This window comes from Sinohyriopsis cumingii, chromosome 18, assembly GCF_028554795.1.
Source record: "Sinohyriopsis cumingii isolate HCF-2022 chromosome 18, ASM2855479v2, whole genome shotgun sequence".
Taxonomy (NCBI): domain Eukaryota; kingdom Metazoa; phylum Mollusca; class Bivalvia; order Unionida; family Unionidae; genus Sinohyriopsis; species Sinohyriopsis cumingii.
The window spans coordinates 67,812,279-67,837,156 of record NC_142978.1 but is presented as its reverse complement, the minus strand read 5'-3'; the positions used below and the strand labels follow the sequence as shown (position 1 = coordinate 67,837,156).

Sequence of the window (24,878 nt, the reverse complement as noted above, 5' to 3'; positions counted from 1 at the left end):
TACAAAATTCATGGCAATACTAATTTATAATAACTTCATCTATGATTACATATAGGAGACGGCATGTATTTAATAAGTATTTTTTCAACAAAGTAAAACAAACCTCTTGGCGATAATTTCATGTAAATATTCAACTTTAACTAAACTAAAAAAAGAAGAAGAAACGAAAAATTGGTGAAAATATTGACAAAGAAGACATTTTCATCTTTATTAACTAAAACGCATTACTGGATAGATTTGGAATTATAAAAAGATTAAATTCAGAGACACTAACATACGTTAATCGTACAGATTGTGTTTGGAACTGCCATGCCTTGTTTCTAAGGCTATTCTATTCTGAAAACTTCATATAGAGGTGGAAAGAGCTTCAGGCAGGTAAATAAAACCAGGTAAGTGATCGTGGAGTTGAACGTATAGCTCTTCATGCTATTATTATTTATAAAGTATTTCATTCTTTCTTTCTGTCATCTAGCAAATAATCAAACGATGAATTTTGTTTCATATTATCTGAAGCACTTTTCATTTCCTGCAGTGGTAACATGAATATTAATTAAAGCAACATGAACTTATTGAAACTAATAAAGCTTTCCATTTCTAAAAGTTAGATCAGTTACCTAACAAATTTTGTGAAACAAATTAGCTAAATGGGATTATTTGATGAGACTGAGTTATCTTTAAAATGCATGCCTTCGGGATGGGTTATATTTGAAATGCATGTCTATGAGATGGCAAAACGAGTACTCCATCATTTCTGTGAGCAATTAAGGACGTAAACAAGGCGATTGCAGTGTGTGACATGCGTACTGTGACGGTTGATATGCTGTCCATATTCTAACAAATTGAGATGAGTGGACGGATTTTGTCGTGTGATGATAAAGAAAACCCCTGAGTTGTACAAAATGGACGTCTATATTTAAAAACGATATCAGCTGAATAATATAAAGAGTTACTAATGTGTACAAATCAAACTACATGTAAATTAAAGCTGGTCACTATTTCGACTTAATTAGAACACAGTAGCGAGGAGGCTTGAGTATCGAAAATTATATCATTTGTTAGTTATTCTAGACACTCCTGGAGATCCTCTATATGTCTGTATTTTGGCGACAATCATCATTTACAAAAAGCAAAAACAGTGAACAGTGTCATTTAACGTCGTGACACTATTTTTACGTCTGGTGGAAACGATCATTTGAATCAGCTTCAGTCTGGTTTTGGATTTTCATGTAGTCGGACAGCTCCATCGAAATTATTGTTAAAAGTCACGAAATTTCTCACGTGAATTTTATCACGAAATTTCTATTTTAGGGATAGTCAATCTATTTGACTTATTTTTTTTACTACCTCTTGAAACGAAAAGTTTCTCTCCATGGCAACTGTTGTCACTGTCGTCCGATACATGAGCTCTATCGAGTGACCCCTTTTGACGCAGAGTTTCCTTCGCAGGTTGATGTTCAGAGGTCATCGAGTCGTATGACACATCAAGATCCTGAACCGTGACCTCGGACGGTGTCCTACTGCCACTACATCGGACTGACACCTCTGAAGGTGTTCTACTTGCAGCAGGGGAATTTTCTAAAGATGCGACACGTTTAATGAAAGAAATTGCCATAGAAGCTCGTCTGAAAGCGTTACCATACATACTGGTGCTCTCATGCTGACTGCCATTGGAAATATGTGTGTCAGTGGGAGATGCCGGTCTACCAGATTCCTCGTACTTTTTTATCTTTTCTTGCAACCTGCAAATATTGAATGTAAAATAAGTTCATACATTTTCTTTAACTCTATCACTCCTTCCCTTCCTCCCCTTCACTCTCTCCACCCCGACTCCCCCCCCCCCCGCGAATAACATAGGTTTAGTAGGAAAGTGATAGCATCTAATGTGTTTCATGTCAAACCTGATGTAAATCTGCTAGCTCGCTTCTCAGTCCCTTCATACCAGGTATGTTTTTATGCGTATTTCATAGAGAGAGAGAGACTTTTCAGTTTAGACTACGTACGTATAATTAATATTTGACAATGTATTTATTTAGTTTGATTATTATTATTATTATTATTATTATTATTTTGACAGAAGGAAGAAAGCTTATTTCGGTACAATGCATGAAAAAGTAATGAAAATTGAGAGACGCGTACTCGGATCATTTTAAAACTAGATTGTTGAAAATGTTGCTAGCAAAATATACAAGGCATTGTTTTGTTTTCTTTTTTTTTTTTTTTTTTTTTTTTTTTTGTTTTTTACGGCAATAATTTACATTTTAGCTTATACAGTTGGGTTAAAAACAAAAATCATCCCTGATTTGTTCTAATCAACTAGTACACTAGTTTAGGTTGCATGTAATGTTACATTGTTCGGTGTACAAGGTGCACGCAAATGTGGAAACAAATGCTACCTTGAAAGTAGGGCTTTTTTGTTCATTAAAAAAAAGAAACTTTTTTGCCACATTGATGTTCTGAAGTTAAAATATCAGAAATTTATGCCAAAGACCAAGAAAGTCAAGAAAGTGTTAAAATTAGTACGTACCGTATTATTGTTCGTGGCATTGGTTTAGTGTACCCTCGTTTTCCAATAAGGTAGTACGTCTTTTGTAATCCCTTACCCTGCATATGTTCAAAATGAAAACAAAGTGTATAACTTCATGCTTACAATCGAAAGTTTTGGTTATGACATTTTGTAAGTAGACCTGATCTAAATTAATTATGTGATTCACACCACTAAAACAAACGTTAAGATGTGTTCATCTCATTACTCCACATTTTATGATCATTTTGTGATAAATATAAATTAGTCCAGTATTTAATACCAGTGCTGTTTTCTTTTTTGCTGAGGCACTGATAATAAATAGAAGCAAATGTTATGACATTAACTTCCGACTGAGCATGCAAAAATTACAGAAAAAATATACGTCGACTATAAAGCAAACATACACAAAACCAGTCTATCTGATCACTTTTCGATCAGTTTTAAAAAGTATCAAAAGAATGAATTACCAGCTGTATAACAATGTAGTATTCACACGATAACTTGTCCAATTTGTACACTTGGCAATCATTTGTTTTTGTCACTGCATTTCGATGTATATACTTTTTCAGGCAAAGCCCGAAGACATGCTCAACCACAACTTGTATGTATTTGTTCATTTACCGTATAATGCAGACAAACATGGCTAAAGCTTTAGCTTTCAATAAATAAATATTAGTCTACTTTATAACTGTTTTTCACGATTTGTATGTACAATCCAGAGTCCTGTTTTTGACTGGAACTTCAGTCGCATAGTTTCCCGTTATTCAAACCCTCAAAAGATATAAGCACAAAATGTCTTCATATTTATGTCTGACAGTTTTGGATAATTCCATGTCTATTAAAGACACGTTTGTTTTAACCCGAATCAAACAGAACAAAAAAATTATCACTTCTGAAGAATTATCATAGATTCAGATTGACCTTAACGCTCAGTGCCTTTGTGCTAAAGTGGATCACCGCCTTTCTAAAGCAGCAATCGGAATAGAGACAATATAGTATAGTCATATACAATGGAAGTCTCTGTAAGGATGACCTATGAGCGAATCGCGTACTCATTTGCATCAATATAACATTCTGATTGGTGAAATGTTAATTATAAATAATGTTAATTGGGAAATTATGCATACCTTAACTTCAATGATTCCCCGCTCCAGCATCATAAAGCCCCAGTTTAACTCCTCTAGAGCTGAGTGCATTGCTGAACTGATGTGGATATGTAGAGCTGAAACGGGTAATATTACATTTCATGAAAGCTGATACGGGTAATATTCCATTTCATGAAAGCTGATACGGGTAATATTCTATTTCATGAAAGCTGATACGGGTAATATTCCATTTCATGAAAGCTGATACGGGTAATATTCCATTTCATGAAAGCTGATACGGGTAATATTCCATTTCATGAAAGCTGATACGGGTAATATTCTATTTCATGAAAGCTGATACGGGTAATATTCCATTTCATGAAAGCTGATACGGGTAATATTCCATTTCATGAAAGCTGATACGGGTAATATTCCATTTCATGAAAGCTGATACGGGTAATATTACATTTCATGAAAGCTGATACGGGTAATATTACATTTCATGAAAGCTGATACGGATAATATTACATTTCATGAAAGCTGATACGGATAATATTACATTTCATGAAAGCTGAAAAGGGTAATATTAATTTCATCAAAACTGATACGGGTAATATTACATTTCATGAAAGCTGATACGGGTAATATTCCATTTCATGAAAGCTGATACGGGTAATATTACATTTCATGAAAGCTGATACGGATAATATTACATTTCATGAATGCTGAAAAGGGTAATATTAATTTCATAAAAACTGATACGGGTAATATTACATTTAATAAAATACCCTGTATTGTGGTAAATGTTTCCATTTGTGAAAACTTCGGTTAAATTGCATGAAAAAATCTCAGAATTAAAAACGACTCTTCATACATAAAAATCACATTTTTCAAGCTTAGGTCTGACGAAATAAATGTTTTCCCATGATTGTGAAGTTATTCTTATGTCATTTATATGTATTGTGATTGCCTAATCACTTCATTCGTAAAGTGAGCCTTTGTTTATTTCAGCGACAGTAAAGGTTTGCTCCTCATGTAATTGAATGGCTGGAAGCACGCTCGTTATCTTTCTGGTCTGGCTATTGATCCTGTGTATTCATATGTAGAGGAACCCGCTCGTTATCTTTCTGGTCTGGCTATTGATCCTCTGTATTCATATGTAGAGGAACCCGCGCGAGCAAGTGGTATAAGGTCATTATTTACAACACATTGTCGTTTAAAGTTTAAATTGCACTGATTTAGATTCGATTGAAAAACATACGCTTCCAACTTATACGAACGCACTCACTACTGTATTGAATTTAACTTGATGTGGTCTTAAAGGTGGTGAAACTGAAAAATCCAGAGAAAACCACCGATATTGGGTTGGTGAACTTTGAGCACGTAGGAACTGGGGATTGAACCAAGTATGGTAAAGGTGCAAAGCAAACCCATAATTATCGCAGTGTCTAAGCCCAGTTTTAGTTAATATTAGTCTGCTAGTTTTGCTAAGGTTCATTTATTTCCTAGGGTTCAGTTTCTACCATCTCTTCATTGAAATGCCTTAGTTAAACTTGTATTTAAAGTCTTTGTGCACTATGTCACTATGTTTACGTTGATGATACGGATCGAATGTTTGCGGCGAATAGAATTTCATATACATTTACAGAGTACAAGCGATCCAATCTCATGCAACGCATAAACTCCTACGTCCAGGATATGGATTTTTTTCCTCATGGTCTGACTTGTTATCTATTTTACTCATTTCTTTTGAGTGTCCTACTCCTCACAGTCTCTTATTTATCATGTTTCTGTTTTGTTTTTTTTTAAAATTATTTTAAACCCGCTAAATCTAATTAAAAGTATAAATATTTAATGAAAATGCCCCTGCTCTATTCAAATACGTTTATGTCATATTTGAAGGCTGCAGGGGTCTTGCAATATGTGTAAGTGCGTCGGTTTCTTTGTTGCAGACTTTAAAACGCCATTATGCTAACTTTGGACACAGATCAGTAGGTTATCTAATAACATAATATACCTTTCCCGGAAGACTCCATCCTTGACGCCATGTTGACAGTGTCCCCAAATAGACAATATCTAGGCATAGTGAGCCCCACGACCCCCGCTGCACAGGGGCCCATGTGGAGTCCTATCCGAAGCTGAAGCTGTTCATTGGGTCTGTGTTGGATCTGGAAACTGGTCACTGCACTCAGAAGGTCCAGCGCCATATTGGCAATTTCCCCAGAGTGCCTCTTACCGTTTTTACGAGGGAGACCACTAACACACATATAGGCGTCGCCTATAGTTTCCACCTGTGTAAAAGTAAATTCAGTTTAGTATTAAAACACGCAGATTATAATTAACATCATCAAGCACTGTAGTTCATAAACTAAACGGACATTTTGTTTTATATGAAATCAATTGAAAATGACACAAGTTGAAGGATGCGTAAAATGTTTCGGTATTCAATAAATAAAAAAGTAATAAGAGTGGTGATCACAAACCATTATTTAGAACTGTTCACATTCCTTAAAATGTGCCTGAGGCATGAAAATAAAGAAGAAGAACAAAAACCTGACAAACAAGAAAGCAATGTCATAAATGAATGAAGAAACATTATAAATTAATTTAAGAACGTACAAGCATGATATCAAGCAGCAATTGTCGACGAAATTTGTACACCTTATACTGAGAGCAAGGATTCATGAGCAATTTAGAGAAGTTTATCTCTTGACAATGCTTGACACAGTATACAATCTTGTAAATGAATCTGTTGTATGATGCTTTTATGAACAATACCTCCAACTGGGCTCTTTAATCCAAACCAGGTATTGTTTCTGACACACCAGTAGTCTGGATTTTGTACATTTAATGTGCTTTTTAGGCAAAATAATTTAAGATGGGCGTAGCCCAAGCAAACCAAAACATTGCCTGATGCATATCAATAAAATAATTTTGTAAATACCATTTTCAGCAAATGATATGCTATACATGGTGGCCAGTACATCTGGTGGAGGAAGAGCCTGGAAGAGACAGGAAGAACCACCGAACCACAGGAACCTACTGTCAAGCTAACAGGTACTCACGTACCCACGATGGTCTAGCACAGGCCTGAACTCACTTTAACAGAGGTGAAATGTAGGCGATCTGTAAAGGCGAGCCCTTTTGACCATCCGGGTGACCCAAATACATAAATGAATCGCGTGAATATCATCGGTCGTCAGGACAATGAATAATGACATGAGTGCGAAATGTGGGCCTCATTTATACAGTTCACTACTCATTCTCTATTAAACAATTCTTGGGAGTCCAAGTTACGTCACCGGCGTTATAAGTGCGACCCCCTTATATTGAGGTATGTTAAAAAAACATTAAACAAAAACTGTAATGATAGTGCACCCAGCACAAAATTATGGCGGTTATTGATGTTAAGCCATATTATAATTCCTTCTGAAAACTGTATGGATCAAGTAAACCATAACATTAAGCAGGAATTATAGTATCAAATCGAAGCAACTGAGTGGGATCTATGACCTTACCAGTATTATAAAAAGGGTAACATTATCGTGAGTGGATTTATAGTGAAGGACCACTGTCATAGTACACCCATATTGCACCTCTGCACACCTGGGTTCGATATAGGGTACCATCTTGTGCAGATTTTTTCTCTCTCTATTTAAAAAAAAAATTGTAAAAATAAAAAAAATGAAAACAATTTATTTTAAAAAATCAAACAAAAATAGCACTTGGCTCAGGTTTCTAAGCCGTCTAGTTAACTCGATACACTCTGTTGGAAACGTTGTTAAACTAATGTGGGAAAACAAAGTTTGAAAAATTATCTATCCCTGGATCATCAATTCAAATCAGTATATTCTTTATGATCTAGATTTTTTCCATTCTTGTTCTGGACAAATTTGCACCTACCTTGTACACGTCATGCTTTCCAATGATTTCGTCAAAGGTTGTATAGAGGTCATTCAAAAGATCAACAACCTAATAAAAAAAGAATACTTATAAGATTAATGTCTATTATGCGCTGATGAAGATGATATTCATCTTGGTAAGCATTGCTTTTTCCTACAGTCTCTCTCTCTCTCTCTCTCTCTCTCTATTGCTTTTGGTTCATAAAACTTAAAGGCTTAAAGAATTAGCTACACATCACTGGAAGCTTCGTATCTACTTACATGACCCGAATGATTCTAACACATACATATGAGTAATTGCGCTATACATTTATAGCCAAACAGTTCAAGATGATGTAACTGTCTTTTAGATTAGTGAATTTACACTTTTGGCTTCTCTACCTCTCGAACATTTAATAAAATAAGCTATGCCACAAGCCAAATAAAGCATTTCGACTGAGTTGTATTGCTATTAATTAATAGGCATAGCAATTCAAATTACCTCAATCGTATTGCTATTAATTAATAGGCATAGCAATTCAAATTACCTCAATCGTATTGCTATTAATTAATAGGCCTAGCAATTCAAATTACCTCAATCGTATTGCTATTAATTAATATGCATAGCAATTCAAATTACCTCAATCGTATTGATATTTATTAATAGGCATAGCAATTCAAATTACCTCAATCTTATTGCTATTAATTAATAGGCATAGCAATTCAAATTACCTAAATCGTATTGCTATTAATTAATAGGCATAGCAATTCAAATTACCTAAATCGTATTGCTATTAATTAATAGGCATAGAAATTCAAATTACCTCAAGTGGATTGCTTTCACTAGCTATCGTAGTAAATCCAACAATATCAGAGAAAAATATCGACACTTCTTCGTATGTTTCTGGTTGCACATGTTCTCCTCTTTTTAACTGTTCGGCCACAGATCTATGTAGAAAAGGTATTTTTCAAGTCATTTTTAAAATGTTTGGAATGGACAAGGCTTATTATGCTTTGTCATATCATACATATAAAAATGTGTATGCTGTTGCATGATTTATTCACGGCTTGGTATGTCATAGATAATATACACATGTATTCTGTTGTATGACTTATTTACGGCTTACTGTGTCATATATTTATACATGTGTATGCTGTTGTATAAATTATTCACGGCTTTTTTGTGTCATAGACAAATACAAGTGTATACTGTAGTACTATTTATACAGAGCTGGACTGTGTCATATATATATATATATATATATATATATATATATATATATATATATATATATATATATATATATATATACACATACATGTAAATACTGTTTTACGACTTATTCACGGCTTTGTTGTGTCATAGATATATACATGTAAATGCTTTATGCACGGCTTTGTTATTATGGATAATATACACTTGTATACTGTCGTATGAATTATTAATGGCTTTGTTGTGTCATATTATATACAAATTTGTATGCTGTCGTACGACATAATCATGGTTTTGTTGTGTCATCGATAATATACCCATGTATGATGTTGTTTGACTTATTCATGGCATTATTCATGACATTATTGTGTCAGATATATATATATATATATATATATATATATATATATATATATATATATATATATATATATATATATATATATATGTTGTTGTATGACTTATACATGGCTTTGCTGTGTGTGTATATACATGTGTACGCTGTTGAATTACGTATACATGACTTTGTTGTGTCATAAATATATACATGTGCATGTTGTACGTTTTGTACGTGGCTTTGTTGTGTAATAAGTAACGAATCCACTATTTTTGTGATTCTATATTTCATTGCATTTTTATACTGTGTCTTAAAATCTTCAGAAAATGGAGGAATAAAAGAATATCATCATCATTATCATCATCATCTCTCTCTCTCTGGTCGGTTTGACTTTACATTTACCATCGATCTTCATAGGTCCAGAGACGTTGTGGTATTGCATAAGCGAAAATCCTCTATTCGCGTCTGTTCAAGGATTTTCGCGCTTATCTTGATACGATGGTCAACAGAGAGAGAGAGAGAGAGAGAGAGAGAGAGAGAGAGAGAGAGAGAGAGAGAAAGCGGCCTTTTGGATATTTTCTTTTTTAATTAATAATAATTGATTTCTAGAACCTTATGATAGGTTTAAGGAACAACAACAACATTATTAAAAAAAAGCCTTAAATATGTTACATATGTGTGCTTCGTAACCAAGACATGTACCTTACTGTGTCGACCGGCAATTGAAACTTTGTATTATTGAGTATATAAACGCTTTAGACAGGTCCCAAGGGAAGTGTAAACATACCGTTATGAAGGACGATATTGTAGGTTACTTGGTGCAATTTCAGTTTCAAGGCTTTTAATCCAGATCAATTTTTTTTCTATCACTCCATATTTCTGCATATATTGTCCCTTGTGCATGAGAGGGGAGGGGAAAACGGAAAAAGAAGAGATTGAGATTTAATTGTGCACCATGTTAAATTCATTTAGAAAACGGGGATTAGTAATACTGTTTATCGTTATTTTCATACTTCACTAATGATTAATGAGTGGAAATTCATAGATTTTGCAAGAAGTTGTCCCACACGCAGTTTTATCGTCTTCTATACAACATGGCAACTTGCCGCTAGAACGTGATTCTTAAGAAATTCCCCAGCGTATAGTCTGTTTCCAAATTCTTTGTGATTTTTTTTCCCCATAAGCGAGAATTTGTAAGCACATTACATCCTATTCATTGTTGGTTCTCTTTAACATAATAGCTTACTTGTTTTAAAAATAAAATGCTGAACTTTACTCAAGTTTTTACACAATCTGTTAAGTTTGCTTAGTATATCTTGCTATTTATTGGCATTGTTACGTTCAATTTTGTAAAACCAGCTATAAACCTGACTTAATTACTCGACCAATATGCTGACAGAAACAGTCCAAAGTAATGTATTTCGTTTCCATAGTCCGATTAATAAACATTATATCTTTTCAGAGCTATGCGCAGAATAGGCCGACATATCGCGAGTCACGCAAACACATGGGTGTTATCCGGTGTCTCTAGGAATAATATTATTTTGAACTGAAAATTCTGGTGACAATTGCCTCTTTTCAAATGGTAAGCATTGCAGTATTTTATTTTCGTCAATCGGTCGAATTTGGTATACGTTTTGCGTCACTGTTGGTGACGGAATCCTTAGGTGTGCAGAAATGCCCGACAGCATATATGTGTGTGTGTGTGTGTGTGTGTGTGTGTGTGTTGTTTTACTTCTTATACATGACTATCATGTCATAGATCTCTGTACGCAGGTGTACTACTTACACATGGCTTGTCATGTCATATACCTTTACACGTATATGATGGTGTACTACTTACACATGGCTTTGTCATGTCACATATCTATACACGTGTATCCAGGTGTACTACTGATACACTACTTTTATTTCGGGGCATGATAAAAGGCATCTTAAACAAGAAATTGCCAGCAGTTTATTATCATAATAAAATATGCGGCCACACTGCCCTAAAGATTTAAATATTACAAATATATAAAGGCAAACATTTGTCAATAAATGACAATGTTTTGTGCGCTGTGACATTACAATGGTTAAAATACGTCGTTACGGCTGCAGTGTAGGCCGTGTTAATACTACTACTACTACTACTACTACTACTACTACTACTAATAATAACGATGATGATGTTAGTAACACAAATAATATGCTATTTTGATTAATATAGTTTCCTTTGGTTACTTACGGAGGAAGCATTTGAGAGAGAAGTGTGTCCGTCTTTCGTTTCTCGTGTGCCAATTCCTCCGTCCTTTCAGCGACCAAATGTTCCAGGTTATTGCTGTAGGCCTCCAGCATCTGTATCATGTTGTCCATGATGTTCGTCTTTCTAAAAATTTAGCAGTACCCATTTAATTCAATTAGCTGTATTGTACGGAAATAAAAGAGGAAAGAGCACAAATTCAGATTCAAATACTTTCTTGTAATTTTTTAAACAATATTTGGCAATGGGAGTAGACCATAAGTTATCAAACCTTAATCGAGCGTGTCCCCATTACAACTATTACAACTATAGCGCCAAGAGGCAACGTTATTAGCTTATTTAACTCTTATTATTTTAACTCTTATTATCTTGCGACTGTCTAGTGAAACAGTGTTACATGCAGCCGTGTTTAGTTGTACGACACAAAATTAGCATTCAGCTTGATTTAGGTTGTACTTCTTGTGCTTCTATGGGAAATTTAGCATCTTTATCTAATTTTCTGTAATTATTTTCCTTTCCTAAATGTTTAAACAGAGTATATATATATATATATATATATATATATATATATATATATATATATATATATATATATATATATATATATATATAGACGCAAACACATATAGGGGGGTGCGTGGCCTGGGCCTGACGTCCCGCTTGCCAAAGGAAAGTGAAGCGTCTCTCATAGCCTCTCCTTCCCCAGGTGTAGTGATCGCCGCAGGACCACTGTCTCGCTCTGCGGGGCAGGAGGTTACTTGCATATGGCCTCTCCTACACTATTGTGTCCACAGCAGCACCTTCACGCCGTGCCCCCTGTTTTAACAGAGCCTGCTGTGTGGCGCGACCGAGTACCCGGCGGTATAACTGGGTGGGCAGACTGGGCTCATTAGCCTTGGCAGGCAACCAGTCTAAGAGAAGGGAAACTCTGACCCCAAACCCGGGCAGATGAAGCTCGTTAGCCTTGTCAGGCAGTTCATCTAGGAGAAGGAAACTCTGATTCAAAACCAACCAAGTCCCATCCATTGGATTATGGCTCCACTGCCTTGTGGATATCTTCGGGAGAAGGAAAGGCTACGGGAGTAAACCCAGACAGAAAATCAGGAGTGGAGCCCCTAAGGCGGCTGGGGGTCGACTACGACCTCCTTCCGGCAGCTCCTGCATCCAAACTGGTTCCAAATGTCATGCTCAGCATTCCTTTGGACCCCACCAGCAAGGACGAGAGGGGGATCCTGACGTCTGGGCAGCCCAGGATCTCCATATTCCACGCCCAGGCTTGCGCCCTGGAGAGGACACTCCAGTCTCGCTACTGAGTGAGGAAACAACACGGAAGCTGACAGTTTACGGGTTATAAGTCCCACCCGATTGGCGTAGGGAAGGGGCGCCACGGGTCAGCTTTGACGGTGGGAGGGATCATCGTGTCCCACTGGCCAACTATCGCCCGCCTCAAGCCGGGCAGCCCCCGGTCAATAAGGTGTTGACCCGCCATCGTCTGCCTGCTCCAGTGGGTGTCTGGAGCTCAGTGTGTTGTTCAGCATGACAAGCAGACGGTAATTCCACACCAGACAAAAGAAACAAGAAACCAATAAAGAAGACTCCAGCTCTTCGATTTGCAAGCTGGAATGTGCGCACCATGTGTACAGGCATCTCCGACGACCTCAGAGAAGTGGACGACACCAGAAAGACGGCCATCATCGATAGAGAACTCACCAGACTAAATATCAGCATAGCTGCCCTCCAGGAAACCAGGCTCGCCTCTAGTGGCTCCCTCAGAGAGGAAAACTACACCTTCTTCTGGAAGGGTCGAGAACCTGAGGAGCCCCGTCAGCACGGAGTGGGCTTTGCCATCAAAAACAATCTCCTGGCCTCGGTTGAACCTCCAACAGGGGGCACTGAGCGTCTCTTGTCCGTCCGCCTCACCACTACTTCAGGTCCTGTCAACATCATCAGTGTCTACGCCCCAACCCTCACGTCATCAGAAGACGTGAAGGATCAGTTCTATGGGCAGCTGGACGAACAGATCAAAGGATGCCCCAAAAATGAACCACTATTCCTCCTCGGCGACTTTAATGCCAGAGTAGGTGCAGACCATGAGTCCTGGCCTACCTGCCTCGGATATCATGGCACTGGAAAGACCAACGAAAACGGCCAGAGACTGCTGGAGCTATGCACCTACCATGGCCTGTGCATCACAAACACCTTCTTCAAGTGTAAGCCACAACACAAAGTGTCATGGAAACACCCCAGATCTCATCACTGGCACCAACTTGACTTGGTCATCACCAGGCGCTCTGCCCTTAACAGCGTCCTCTCCACCAGAAGCTACCACAGTGCAGACTGTGACTCCGACCATGCCCTTGTGAGCAGCAGAGTGCGACTACAGCCACACGTGCTACACCGCACTAAACCAAAAGGATGTCCTCGCATAAACACTGCACAGATGTCAGTCCCTGCCAAGGTGGAGGAGTATGTGTCTGCCCTGAACAAGGCTCTCCAGCACCTGCCTGAGTATGACGCTACAGCCAAGTGGAACGCCATGAAGGATGCCATCTACAGTACAGCTATGTCAACGTTTGGCAAGAAGGAACGACCCAGCCAGGACTGGTTCAATGCACACCTATCAAGGATGGAACCACAAATCGAGGAGAAACGAAAAGCCTTCATAGCTTACAAAAAATGCCCTAATGAACGGACGCTTGCTGCTCTCAGAAGTGCCCGAAGTAACACCCAACGCATTGCTAGACAGTGTGCGAACGAGTACTGGCAACAACTGTGTGAAGGGATCCAGCGCAGTGCCGAGTCTGGACACATCCAAGGCATGTACAGTGGCATCAAGAAGGCTCTAGGCCCTACAGTGAAAGGGGTCGCTCCCCTGAAATCCCTGACGGGAGAGAAGATCACAGACCGTGGGCAACAGATGGCCAGATGGGTGGAGCACTACTCAGAACTATACTCCAGAGAAACGTCAGTCACTGATGCAGCCCTCAGCAGCATAAAGAATCTGCCCACCATGGAAGAGCTCGACAAAGTGCCAACCTTAGAGGAGCTCAGCAAAGCAATCGACTGCCTTCCAAACGACAAAGCACCAGGTAGTGACAGCATCCCGCCCGAAGCTATCAAACGTGGAAAACCAGCATTGATTAAACCACTGCACGAGCTACTTTGCCGCTGCTGGGAGGAAGGAGCAGTCCCCCAAGACATGCGTGATGCCACAATTGTGACCCTTTACAAAAACAAGGGCGACCGCAGTGACTCTAACAATTACAGAGGGATCTCGCTCTTGAGTATTGTTGGTAAAGTGTACGCCCGCATCATACTCAACAGGCTGCAGTTGCTGGCAGACCGTGTGTACCCGGAATCACAGTGCGGCTTCAGAGCAGGCAGGTCGACGACAGACATGATCTTCTCCCTACGACAACTCCAAGAGAAGAGCAGAGAGCAAGGTCAACCACTCTACATGATGTTCATCGACCTCACCAAGGCCTTTGACTTGGTCAGCAGGAAGGGCCTTTTTGAACTTCTGAGTAAGATCGGTTGCCCCCCAAAACTCCTCAGCATGATAATCTCTTTCCATGCAGATATGAAAGGAACAGTCCTGTATGATGGATCATCCTCAACTTCCTTCCCAATTAACAGTGGTGTGAAGCAGGGCTGCGTGCTGGCACCAACACTTTTTGGGATCTTCTTCTCCCTGCTCCTGCCCTACGCCTTCGACACGTCCACGGATGGCATATATCTACACACCAGGTCTGATGGGAGCCTGTTCAACCTGGCACGACTGCACTCAAAGACCAAAGTGAGAGCTGTGCTCATCAGGGAGATGCTTTTTGCAGATGACGCAGCTCTTGTGGCCCACACCGAGGAAGCCCTCCAGAGACTGGGAGACCGTTTTGCTGTTGCCTGCACGCACTTTGGTCTCACAATCAGCTTGGAAAAAACAAATGTCAGCGTACAAGATACCACCATTGCCCCTTCAATCAAAATCAACGGTGTCACCCTGGAAGCAGTCAACAACTTTACCTACCTAGGGTCAACCATCAGCAACACTCTCTCGATTGATATGGAGCTGGACAGAAGGTTTGGAAAGGCAAACACCATCATGGCTCGATTAACAAAGAGGGTTTGGGAAAACAACGCGCTGACAGAGCACACCAAGGTCCGAGTCTACCAGGCCTGTGTTCTCAGCACCCTTCTATATGGAAGTGAGACGTGGAGTACCTACATGAGGCAAGAACGCCGGCTCAACTCCTTCCATATACGGTGCCTAAAACGCATCCTGAAAATCAGCTGGCAAGACCGTGTTCCACACAGCGAGATCCTGCAGCGTGCAAGTACCCCCAGCATGTACTCCCTGCTAATTAAACGCCGCCTTCGATGGCTGGGTCACGTCCGACGCATGGAGGATGGAAGGCTGCCAAAGGACATCTTATATGGACAGCTGGCCACTGGCATGAGAAGAGTTGGACGCCCCTCACTCCGTTTCAAAGATGTGTGCAAGAGGGACATGAAGGCATGCAACATTTCACCCGATGGCTGGGAAGAGCTGGCTGAGGACCGAGGCACCTGGAGACTGATGGTAAACAATGGCATATCAGTCGCTGATGCGAGGAGAGGCCAGTTGGTGGCAGAGAAACGTAAGAGAAAGAAGAACGCAACAGCAACCACAGTAATGCAGACTTCCCAGTATGTCTGCACCAACTGCAGTAGGGACTGTCACTCACGTATAGGCCTGCACAGCCACAGCAGACGTTGCCAACAGAGACAGGCAACACCCCAAGGGCGCTATTCGCATGGTCTTTCGAGACCGAGTCGCCAATGATGATGATGATGATATATATATATATATATATATATATATATATATATATATATATATATATATATATATACTTTCATCACACCTTGAGAGAGTGGTGAAATTCAATGCATTTATTTTCATCACACCCTCGAGATATAGGTGGAATTCTGTGTATTTATTGTCATCACACATTGAGAGATGGTTGCATTCAGCGTATTTATTGTCATCACACCTCGAGAGATAGATGGAATTCAATGTATTTATTGGCATCACACCTCGAGAGATAGATACAGTTTAACGATCATGGAAAGAAAAATAAAACATCCTCAATAGGAAAAATGAACTTAATTAGGTAGTAACTGTTATTCATCGCCTCAGTCATGGCAGCTAAGGAATATTAACCAGAAACGATTCAAGATCTTCATTTTTTTGTTTTAAAAATGTTGTTCAGAAAACGTTAGACATGGCAGAAATTAATTTTTAAATGAAGAAACGTACGACATTGTCTCAAAGGAGTTAACGATTTAAAATAAACCCCAAAATAGTTTATGTTTCAAAATTGACGCAGCAGAAAATAGCTTAAACAGGTTCACTGTGGAAAAAACGAACATACAGATTTGAGAGAAGTGGATAAATAAAAGAAATAAATGAATATATTACGGAAGATTTGCTAAAATCAGTGTAAAAGCAACAGACAACATCCAAATGTTCAATACGGCTATATAATTAACTAAAATTGGGAATACAATGAAAAAAAAAAACGTTGAAATAAACAAAGAAGTCGCATCCTCACCGCCCTCCATTTAGTTCTATCAGTCGTTTTAGGATCGTGTGGAAGTCCAGCCGCAGGTCGGGATTCTCCTCCCATGTCTGATTCATCAAACTGATAGAGGCATCCGGTATATCGCTATCGTCTGTCACACGCGGCCGATATGGTGGGTCCTCACAGTTTCTTACTCTGTTTATTATTTCTACAAATACGAAAGCCCGCTTATTAGCTTTAGACTTGATATGTGCGTTTTTTTTTCTTCTCCAAGTCACTTAAACTATCATAGAAATATAACCACTCCCGACACCAGTTATCTCACTATGGTTCTCTAGCGGACAAAAGGTGGTCCAATTAGAAAGTTGCAGTTGAAATTTCGATGTCGTATGTCGAGAAATCCACTATCATGTGTTTGATCAAATTGCATGTCCTTAAATTTCCATTTTCTTGACCGAGATTTTAGATTTTATATGTTGCATTATACAGTGGTGGTTTAAAGATCTATTTCCTATGTCGACAGTGTATAATTTGAATTACACAGCGGTGGTTGAAATTTCAATATCTTATGTCGAGAATCCCCAATCACACGTTGTATGCAACTGTTTGTGATGAAAGTTCCATTTCAAATGGCGAGTATTTAGATTTCATCTGTTGAATTTCACAGCAACGAGAAGCAGCCTCCTTGTTTAAAAATAATGCAGTCCGTTCACCAGAGCGACTTCTAGCGAAGAAATTTATAGTAATTCTCGACCTGTGAATGGTGACTTTTAAACTGTAAATGCATGAAATGTAATGGCGACTCATAATTGTATACACTAATGATGTATGATATTATTTTGAATTGTTAAAGTGGACATTGTGTAATGCTACTTTTAACACCAACACATCATTTCACCACGTAAAAATAAAAATTCTGACAAGCACAATAAAATGTCCAATCACCGCTGTGTAATTCAACAGATACAACAGATACAATCTAAAAACTCAACATACGAAATGGAACTTTCAGCACAATCAATGTGATTCAACATGTTGAATTGAAACTCTCGACATATGACATTAAAATTCCAACAACCACCGTGTAATTCAGAAGATACAATCTAAACACTCGACATTAGACATCGAATTTTCAACCAGCGCAGTGTATTTCAACAGATGAAATCTAAATACTCACATATGAAGGGAACTTTCAACCTAAACTCTTTGAACCAATACATAAATTAGGAATTCTCGACGTATGATATTGCAATTTCAACCACCGCCGTGTAATTCAAACGACACAATCTAATACCTCGACATAGAAAACATTACTTTCAACCACTACTGTTTAATTCAACAGATACAATCTATAATCTCGACCTAGAAAATGGAACTTTAAGGACAAACATGTTTTATTATATAATACGTGAAATTGGAATTCTGAACTTATTACAATAAAATTTCAACGGCAACGTTCTGATTGGATCAGCTTTTGTCCGCTACGACGCCTCATAGTTCTCGTAATGTATCACATTATATGCAGAAAACTAGTACTATGAGTACCCGACTGTTGGCCGTAGAATAAATAATTCATGATACCGTACGAATGTCAATTACGCTAGCATGACATTTACGAACGGAAACAGTGCTTCCGTAACACAAACACATCATGTTCGCTTCGTGCATTAAATAGAAAATATGGGTCACTATTTCAAGGCGATAAAATATCAATATGGCAACCAGTGCCGGGTTAAAGCCTTCCAGAGCAGTTAACACTAAAAATATTTTGGTGACCCCCTCTAAAAAATGTGAAACTAAAAAACAATTTTATAAGCTATAAAGGTGGGAAGATAATAGTATGGCCATCAAAATACGCATTAATGCAAATCGAAATGGTCATATATAGTTCACTCAATGTTATCATCAACAATTAATTTCAATTTTTTTCTGGCGCCCCTGTTGGGCTAGTGCCATAAGCACGTGCTTAGTGTGCCTAATGGGTAATCCAGCTCTGATGGCAACTTGTTATTTTGCCAGGCGCAATTATGTCCAGTCATATAATATTGATTCTGACCTTTGCATGAAGGATTTGTTCCGTTGAAGTAATAGGGCTCACTCCGCGTAAGAATCTCGTAGAAAACAATGCCGAAACTATAGACATCTCCTTTCTGAGTCCCTTTGAGTGGTCGTCTTTGCAGGCGTAACAATTCTGGGGCTGTCCATAACAGTTCTGAAGTATGGAAAATTTGGCCATATGTTCCACAAGTCTTTCATACAGTGCAGGAAATGTGTTTAAAACGTAATGCTCTACTCCACCATTATTCGTTCATATATATATATATATATATATATATATATATATATATATATATATATATATATATATATATATATATATATATATTACTCTTACACGCAGTCATACATTCCAATGTAGAGTTTCAAAGCATCTTTGTTTAGTCCACATATATATTTTGTGTATTGGGTGTCATTTTTCAATTGGAGGTATTGATGTTATATGGATGGATATTGGATTTGATGGTATGTGTACATTTGTATCGTGAAGTAAAAGTTAATTATATAATGCCAGCTTAAGTCGACTGACAAGGGTTTCCGCGAGTCATGATTAAATTTTCATAGGTTTCCAAAACCATTCATACGAAATCGTTATGACGATGACGCGGCCGTCAAAAACTGAAAAGAAACACGTATTTCCCTATATTTGCTAATGCAGGTGAGACTAATAATTCTTACTTGAAAAATACTCGTGTTCCCTGTCTTCTTCGTTCGGTTCTTCCGCACACGTTGACAAGGCACCGAAGTCAGTAATCTTCAATACCCAGCGACTATCAATCACGCAATTCGTCGATTTTAGATTCCCGTGAGATTTTATCAGACTTTTATGCACGTATTCCATTCCCTGAAAGAATAATATGGTCAAAGAGATTTTAAGAATATGAGAAAATCTAATCCTACTCTAATACTGAGTCGAACATGTTATATCAGGTTAATATTACGCTGGACACGTAATCTCAATCTAATATCTAATACTACAGTGATCATATAATCTCAGTATATCACTAAATCACTTATTTTATCTCAGTCTAAAGTTCCATCTTTATCCAAAATTACACTGAACATATAATCTCTATCGAATATTACATTGAACATGTAATCTTGATATAATACTAAGCGAACAAATCGACAGCTTTGTTGACGTTCCATTTTATTAAAAAATTTTATGCCACAAAAGTGAAACAGGTGTGAGCGTTCATGCAGTGTTTATATATATATATATATATATATATATATATATATATATATATATATATATATATATATATATATATATATATATATATATATATATATATATTCATCAGAGGTGATTTAACATCGACATAAATATTTAAGATATAGGGTTCAGAAGATATTTCACCGTTGATAGGTAAACATCAAGCAGTTCAAAAATATGTTCCTTATTTCTGCAATCCGAAGTAGGATAATGTCTCGAGGTAATGTCTCGACTAAAGTGTTAAAAAAATTAATAAAAAACACCCTTCCGAGCAACAATAACAAAATGGTCAAGTACTTCTTTGATAAATGCTTGTACAGATATCTACAGTGCGTTGCTGTGTGAATACAACACTAACGTTTAAAAGTGGTGCTTTGTAACATTTATGTAAATTAAGAATTATTGCAAGGATATATAATGGTTTATTGGACTTTAAAAAAATATAAACTAGGTAATTGACACTAACTTACTCTTGCTAAATCGATCGCAAATGACATCTTGAATAACCAGTCAAGTTTGATGTCAACGTTTTCCAGAACATCCTGAAAAATAATGCGAATAATAGATAACCATTATTGCAATGAAAGGTGGGATAACTCTAAATGCACAATGAAACCCACGCAACATTAAGGACTCACGGTATTAAATCAGTTCCCATATTAAACCTATGCAAACACCATGCTATTAAAAATTAAATAACCTTAAATTTCTGAGTGTTCATCATCAAACCTTAATTTATCAGTATGGACGAAACCTAATGACATCTTCTGTAAGGAGAAAAGGAAATGAGCCGCGGCATATTCTGGACCTACATGTGTTGGAAACATGCAGTTTCAATTCCGCACCAAAGAGTCAGGCCTAATTTCATTCAGTGTTCCGAACTCAGGACTATTAAAGGACTGAAATTCCATCAAGAAAACAATGTGTCTATTTTTTAAAGTTAGAAGTAGGATAAGCTCTCTCTCATGTTGTGTGAGAAATTTTGCTAACAATTCCTGCCTCGTGTTTAAAAATGTCTTCTGATAGAATTCGTAATTCAAACTACTTTGGGTAAGGTAAATACGTGTTATATAATTTTAAATCTTTAGACCGATTTTGAAACAAAGAAACTGTCTGTCCGTACCTTAGCCATTGCGTTACGGTCAAATTCGCGGTTACTTCAAAAGGGAACCTTGCCGCGGGGTAAGAAACTTTGTTTTGCCATTAACCATCGATGTCACCGATCGGCTTAGACGTAGAAACCGGAAACCCGCCATTATAACGTATCAGTGCTACTACCCCGGATAGTTTTCAAAGAGACCACAGGTATCCAATCAGAAAAAAGATAGTCAAATCTGGGGCTGGTTTCTCACGCAGCCAGACATTATTCTGTTACATCCATTGTGCAAGAATCAGTGCACGTTTGGACGTGGGAAGAGTAGGTCATAGAGAAGTTGGGGGACACTAGACTGCACTCCGAATGGAAATTACGCACCCGTAAAAAGAGTGGGAAAGGAGTCCTAGGAACGTCGGTCGAGATTTGGAACAAAGGCTTCTGAGGTAAAATATGTTTGCCCGAATATGTCTCACTTTCCTAACTAGGTATCGTAATAATTATGTGTTAGTATGTGCATTTAATTTAGTAGAACGTGAATCTTCTATGTATAGCTGAATTATCAACATTTTGAAATGTTGCGTGTAGCATATTAGTAATATTCGAGATTAATGTATGTAGTTGTTAGGATAAAGTCAAAATGGATGGTGTAATCTGCTACGATGTTGCATCGTGGTGCGTAACTGAATTTGATAGTGAGTAGTGTTGTACCTTGTATTTATCAACCAATCCTGGACACCCAAGCCCATTTATACTCTATTTTATGTTTACCCATTTCCAGGCTGGTTCCCATTGTTCCATATAATTAGTACCGTATGTCCTTAATGCAGCAGACAGCGTGTGTGTACACGTTTTCTGGTTCTGAAGCTTTGTGAATAATCATTGTTACAATAGTGAAAACGAAAGTACTCTCTTATAGATTGAGCCCAACTACAAACTACACAGACCTAGATCTGCAGTTGCACAAAACGCCGGCAGATCTTGGTCTAGGCAGTGTGTTAGGAATAATCAGTACACAATAACGAGCATTATGCGACGACAGATAAGGGTCTATATTGTTTGTAGTTGGACTCAACAGCGAGTATATACGTCAAGAAGACAATATGATACCTCTTGGACTAGCAAAACCACAATAATGTGTGAGATTCCTTGTAAGGAAGAGCAAATTTTAACCGGCGATGAAAGACTCTTCGGTAATCAAGATAATTGCTGTTAGAAAACTAGCAGAGTCAAGATTGAAAATAAGGTGAAAAACTTTCTGCTTAGCATGCTGTCACTCGTTGTCCCATTATGTGAGCATTTAGCTTTAAGGTTAGGCGTCTACGTTGATTATTGTATAGGAAAGACGACTGTTTGTTTGTGAATGGACAACAAAGCAACCTCTTCCTTCAAATGTCAAGCGTCAGCCTGGCATCAAAATGATGAAGATACAGAATTTATATAATGGAATCAAAACAACAGATTAACTGGAATCTAAAGCCACGTAACCTGTATTATACGGAAATGAAAGCAACCATGAACAATCGAACTCGTGTCTTCGATTCGGTAAACAGCAAAAATGAGCAACGAAGCAAAAAGATCAAATCACTTTAAGGGATATCCATGATTCTCATTCTTCTTCCATAGCGACATCCTATTTCCAGAAAGCGCCAGATTAACATAAACAGATATCTTAGTCAATGAATATCAAGTCAGCTGATACTGCTACAAGGATATCAACCCTTTGCAATCCAAAAGTGCCAACATTCGCTGCGCAATGGAAATCACACAGTCAAATTTCAGCAGATGGCGTGTGAATACCTCTGTTTCTTCTGCTCTGAAGATTTGTAAAGCTGGTACAACAGAACCATGGAGTACCTTTTATACTCGCTTATAACCAGAGACCAACTACAAACTGCATAGCCCCAGATCTGCCGTAGCAAATTGAGCTGGCAAAACTGGGTTTATGAGGCTTATTAGAAGTAATCAGTACAAGTAAAATCATAGACCCTTATCTGCAGACGCACTATGCGACGGAAGATAAATGTATATGCTTTTTGCAATAGATGGACTTAACTTATGGAGAGCAATATGTTAAGACATCCAACAAAAAGATCAAACCGCTTTAAGGAAATATCAATGGTTTTTCTTCCGTAAGCGCAAGGTTAACAAATCTGTTAGTCAAGAAGTATCTAATAAGCGGATACTGCTAAAAGAATATTAAGTTGACGGATAGTGATTAAAGCAACAAGTAGGTATATCACATACATTTTGACAAATTGAAGCCAGTCGTGTCGTCAGAGCATTATACTAGCATTTACCGCCAACCATCATATTCCTTGAATTCAACAGAACATTTATAATTCCAAAATCAGGACGTTGGCCATTACATCACATAAATCATTCATTAATGCATCGAGGTAACATATCTAAAGGACACACGGTACTAATGATATAGAAAAATGAGAACCAGCCTGGAAATGGGTGAACCTAAAATAGAGTATATATGGATTTGGCTGACCAGGATTGGTTAATAACGTAAGTCATGTAGTAGGAAAAATAACCTTTTGAGAGCTTATCCTAGTTTGAAGTGAAACAAACTGAAACATTGTCTTATTGATGGAATTTCAGTCCTTTAACAGTCTTGCGTTTGGAACACATTACTAAAATTAGCACCTGACTCCTTGGAGCGGAATTGAAAGCACGTGTTTCAAACACATGCAGGTCCAGAAAATACCCCGGTTCGTATCCTTTCCTCTTCACAGAAACTGACATCCAGGTTTCATCTATACTGATAAATATAGGTTTGATCATGAGCACTCAGAAATTTCAAGTTATTGAATTTTTAATATCATGGTGTTTACATAGGTTTACAATGGGATCTCAGTTAGTACCGTGTGTCCTATGGAAGCTGACTGCTGTGATACCATGAGTGGTTATCTGTGAGACACCATTAGACCTTACAAGCCTTAAAGTCTACGGGAATCGGAATATATAGGAATGTCCAATCAAAACAGCAATTAAAGGATCTTTTACCTGGAGGCTTCCTTTGGCGCAGTATTTAGTCAGGATGTAGCTATTATCTGGGTCAAGACTGGCTCCGACAAATGGGTTTATGTTCTCGTGCTGAAGCTCTCGTAACTGAGAAAAATAAAACAACATATTATTATCATTTTTTTTGAGAGCACATCAAAAAGTTTCCGCTTCTGTGTTTAGCATTTTCCCACTTTTGATCCCTGTTATAAAAAATAAGAAATTTGTGATATACACATACTAGGGAATTATCGTGGCAGTTGCCGAAATAATCAAGAATATTATATGGGGAAAACTATTTGAAGGAATTAGAAGGATATCAATACCTTGCATAAATTACTAGCTGTAAAACAAAAGCAATTATTGATGAAATTAGTATGAATAGGACGATAAGTTTAAATTAGAGGCTGGAGGATGCCATCTGCAAATAATTTATTGCAACGAGTGGCGGTTTAACGCAAGGATACATATATACATATACATATATATGTATGCATGTATATATATGTATATGTATATATATATATATATATATATATATATATATATATATATATATATATATATATATATATATAATTGGCATATTTTATTACTGTTTTTGATCTCATTTTTCACAATTATCATTCAGCTTCTATAAAAATTAATTTAAA

The 24,878-nt window shown here is 37.7% G+C and overlaps 1 protein-coding gene across 2 annotated transcripts in view; it reads right to left on the bottom strand.

The window, feature by feature from the left end:
- Window positions 1–40: 40 nt before the first annotated feature.
- The window catches only part of LOC149776852 (atrial natriuretic peptide receptor 1-like), an 85,424-nt gene continuing 60,586 nt past the window's right edge, over window positions 41–24,878 (bottom strand). For both annotated transcript variants that reach the window (XM_089941582.1, XM_089941583.1), the window contains exons 11-22: window positions 24,229–24,333; window positions 20,591–20,662; window positions 19,580–19,745; window positions 18,900–19,055; window positions 16,874–17,051; window positions 11,268–11,408; window positions 8,315–8,438; window positions 7,513–7,581; window positions 5,627–5,900; window positions 3,652–3,746; window positions 2,525–2,601; window positions 41–1,739 (exon numbers count right to left, since the gene is read on the bottom strand). In XM_089941582.1, the coding sequence (XP_089797708.1) occupies window positions 1,289–1,739; window positions 2,525–2,601; window positions 3,652–3,746; window positions 5,627–5,900; window positions 7,513–7,581; window positions 8,315–8,438; window positions 11,268–11,408; window positions 16,874–17,051; window positions 18,900–19,055; window positions 19,580–19,745; window positions 20,591–20,662; window positions 24,229–24,333 (1,908 nt within the window). In that variant the 3' untranslated portion in view covers window positions 41–1,288. The remainder of the gene's footprint in view (window positions 1,740–2,524; window positions 2,602–3,651; window positions 3,747–5,626; window positions 5,901–7,512; window positions 7,582–8,314; window positions 8,439–11,267; window positions 11,409–16,873; window positions 17,052–18,899; window positions 19,056–19,579; window positions 19,746–20,590; window positions 20,663–24,228; window positions 24,334–24,878) is intronic.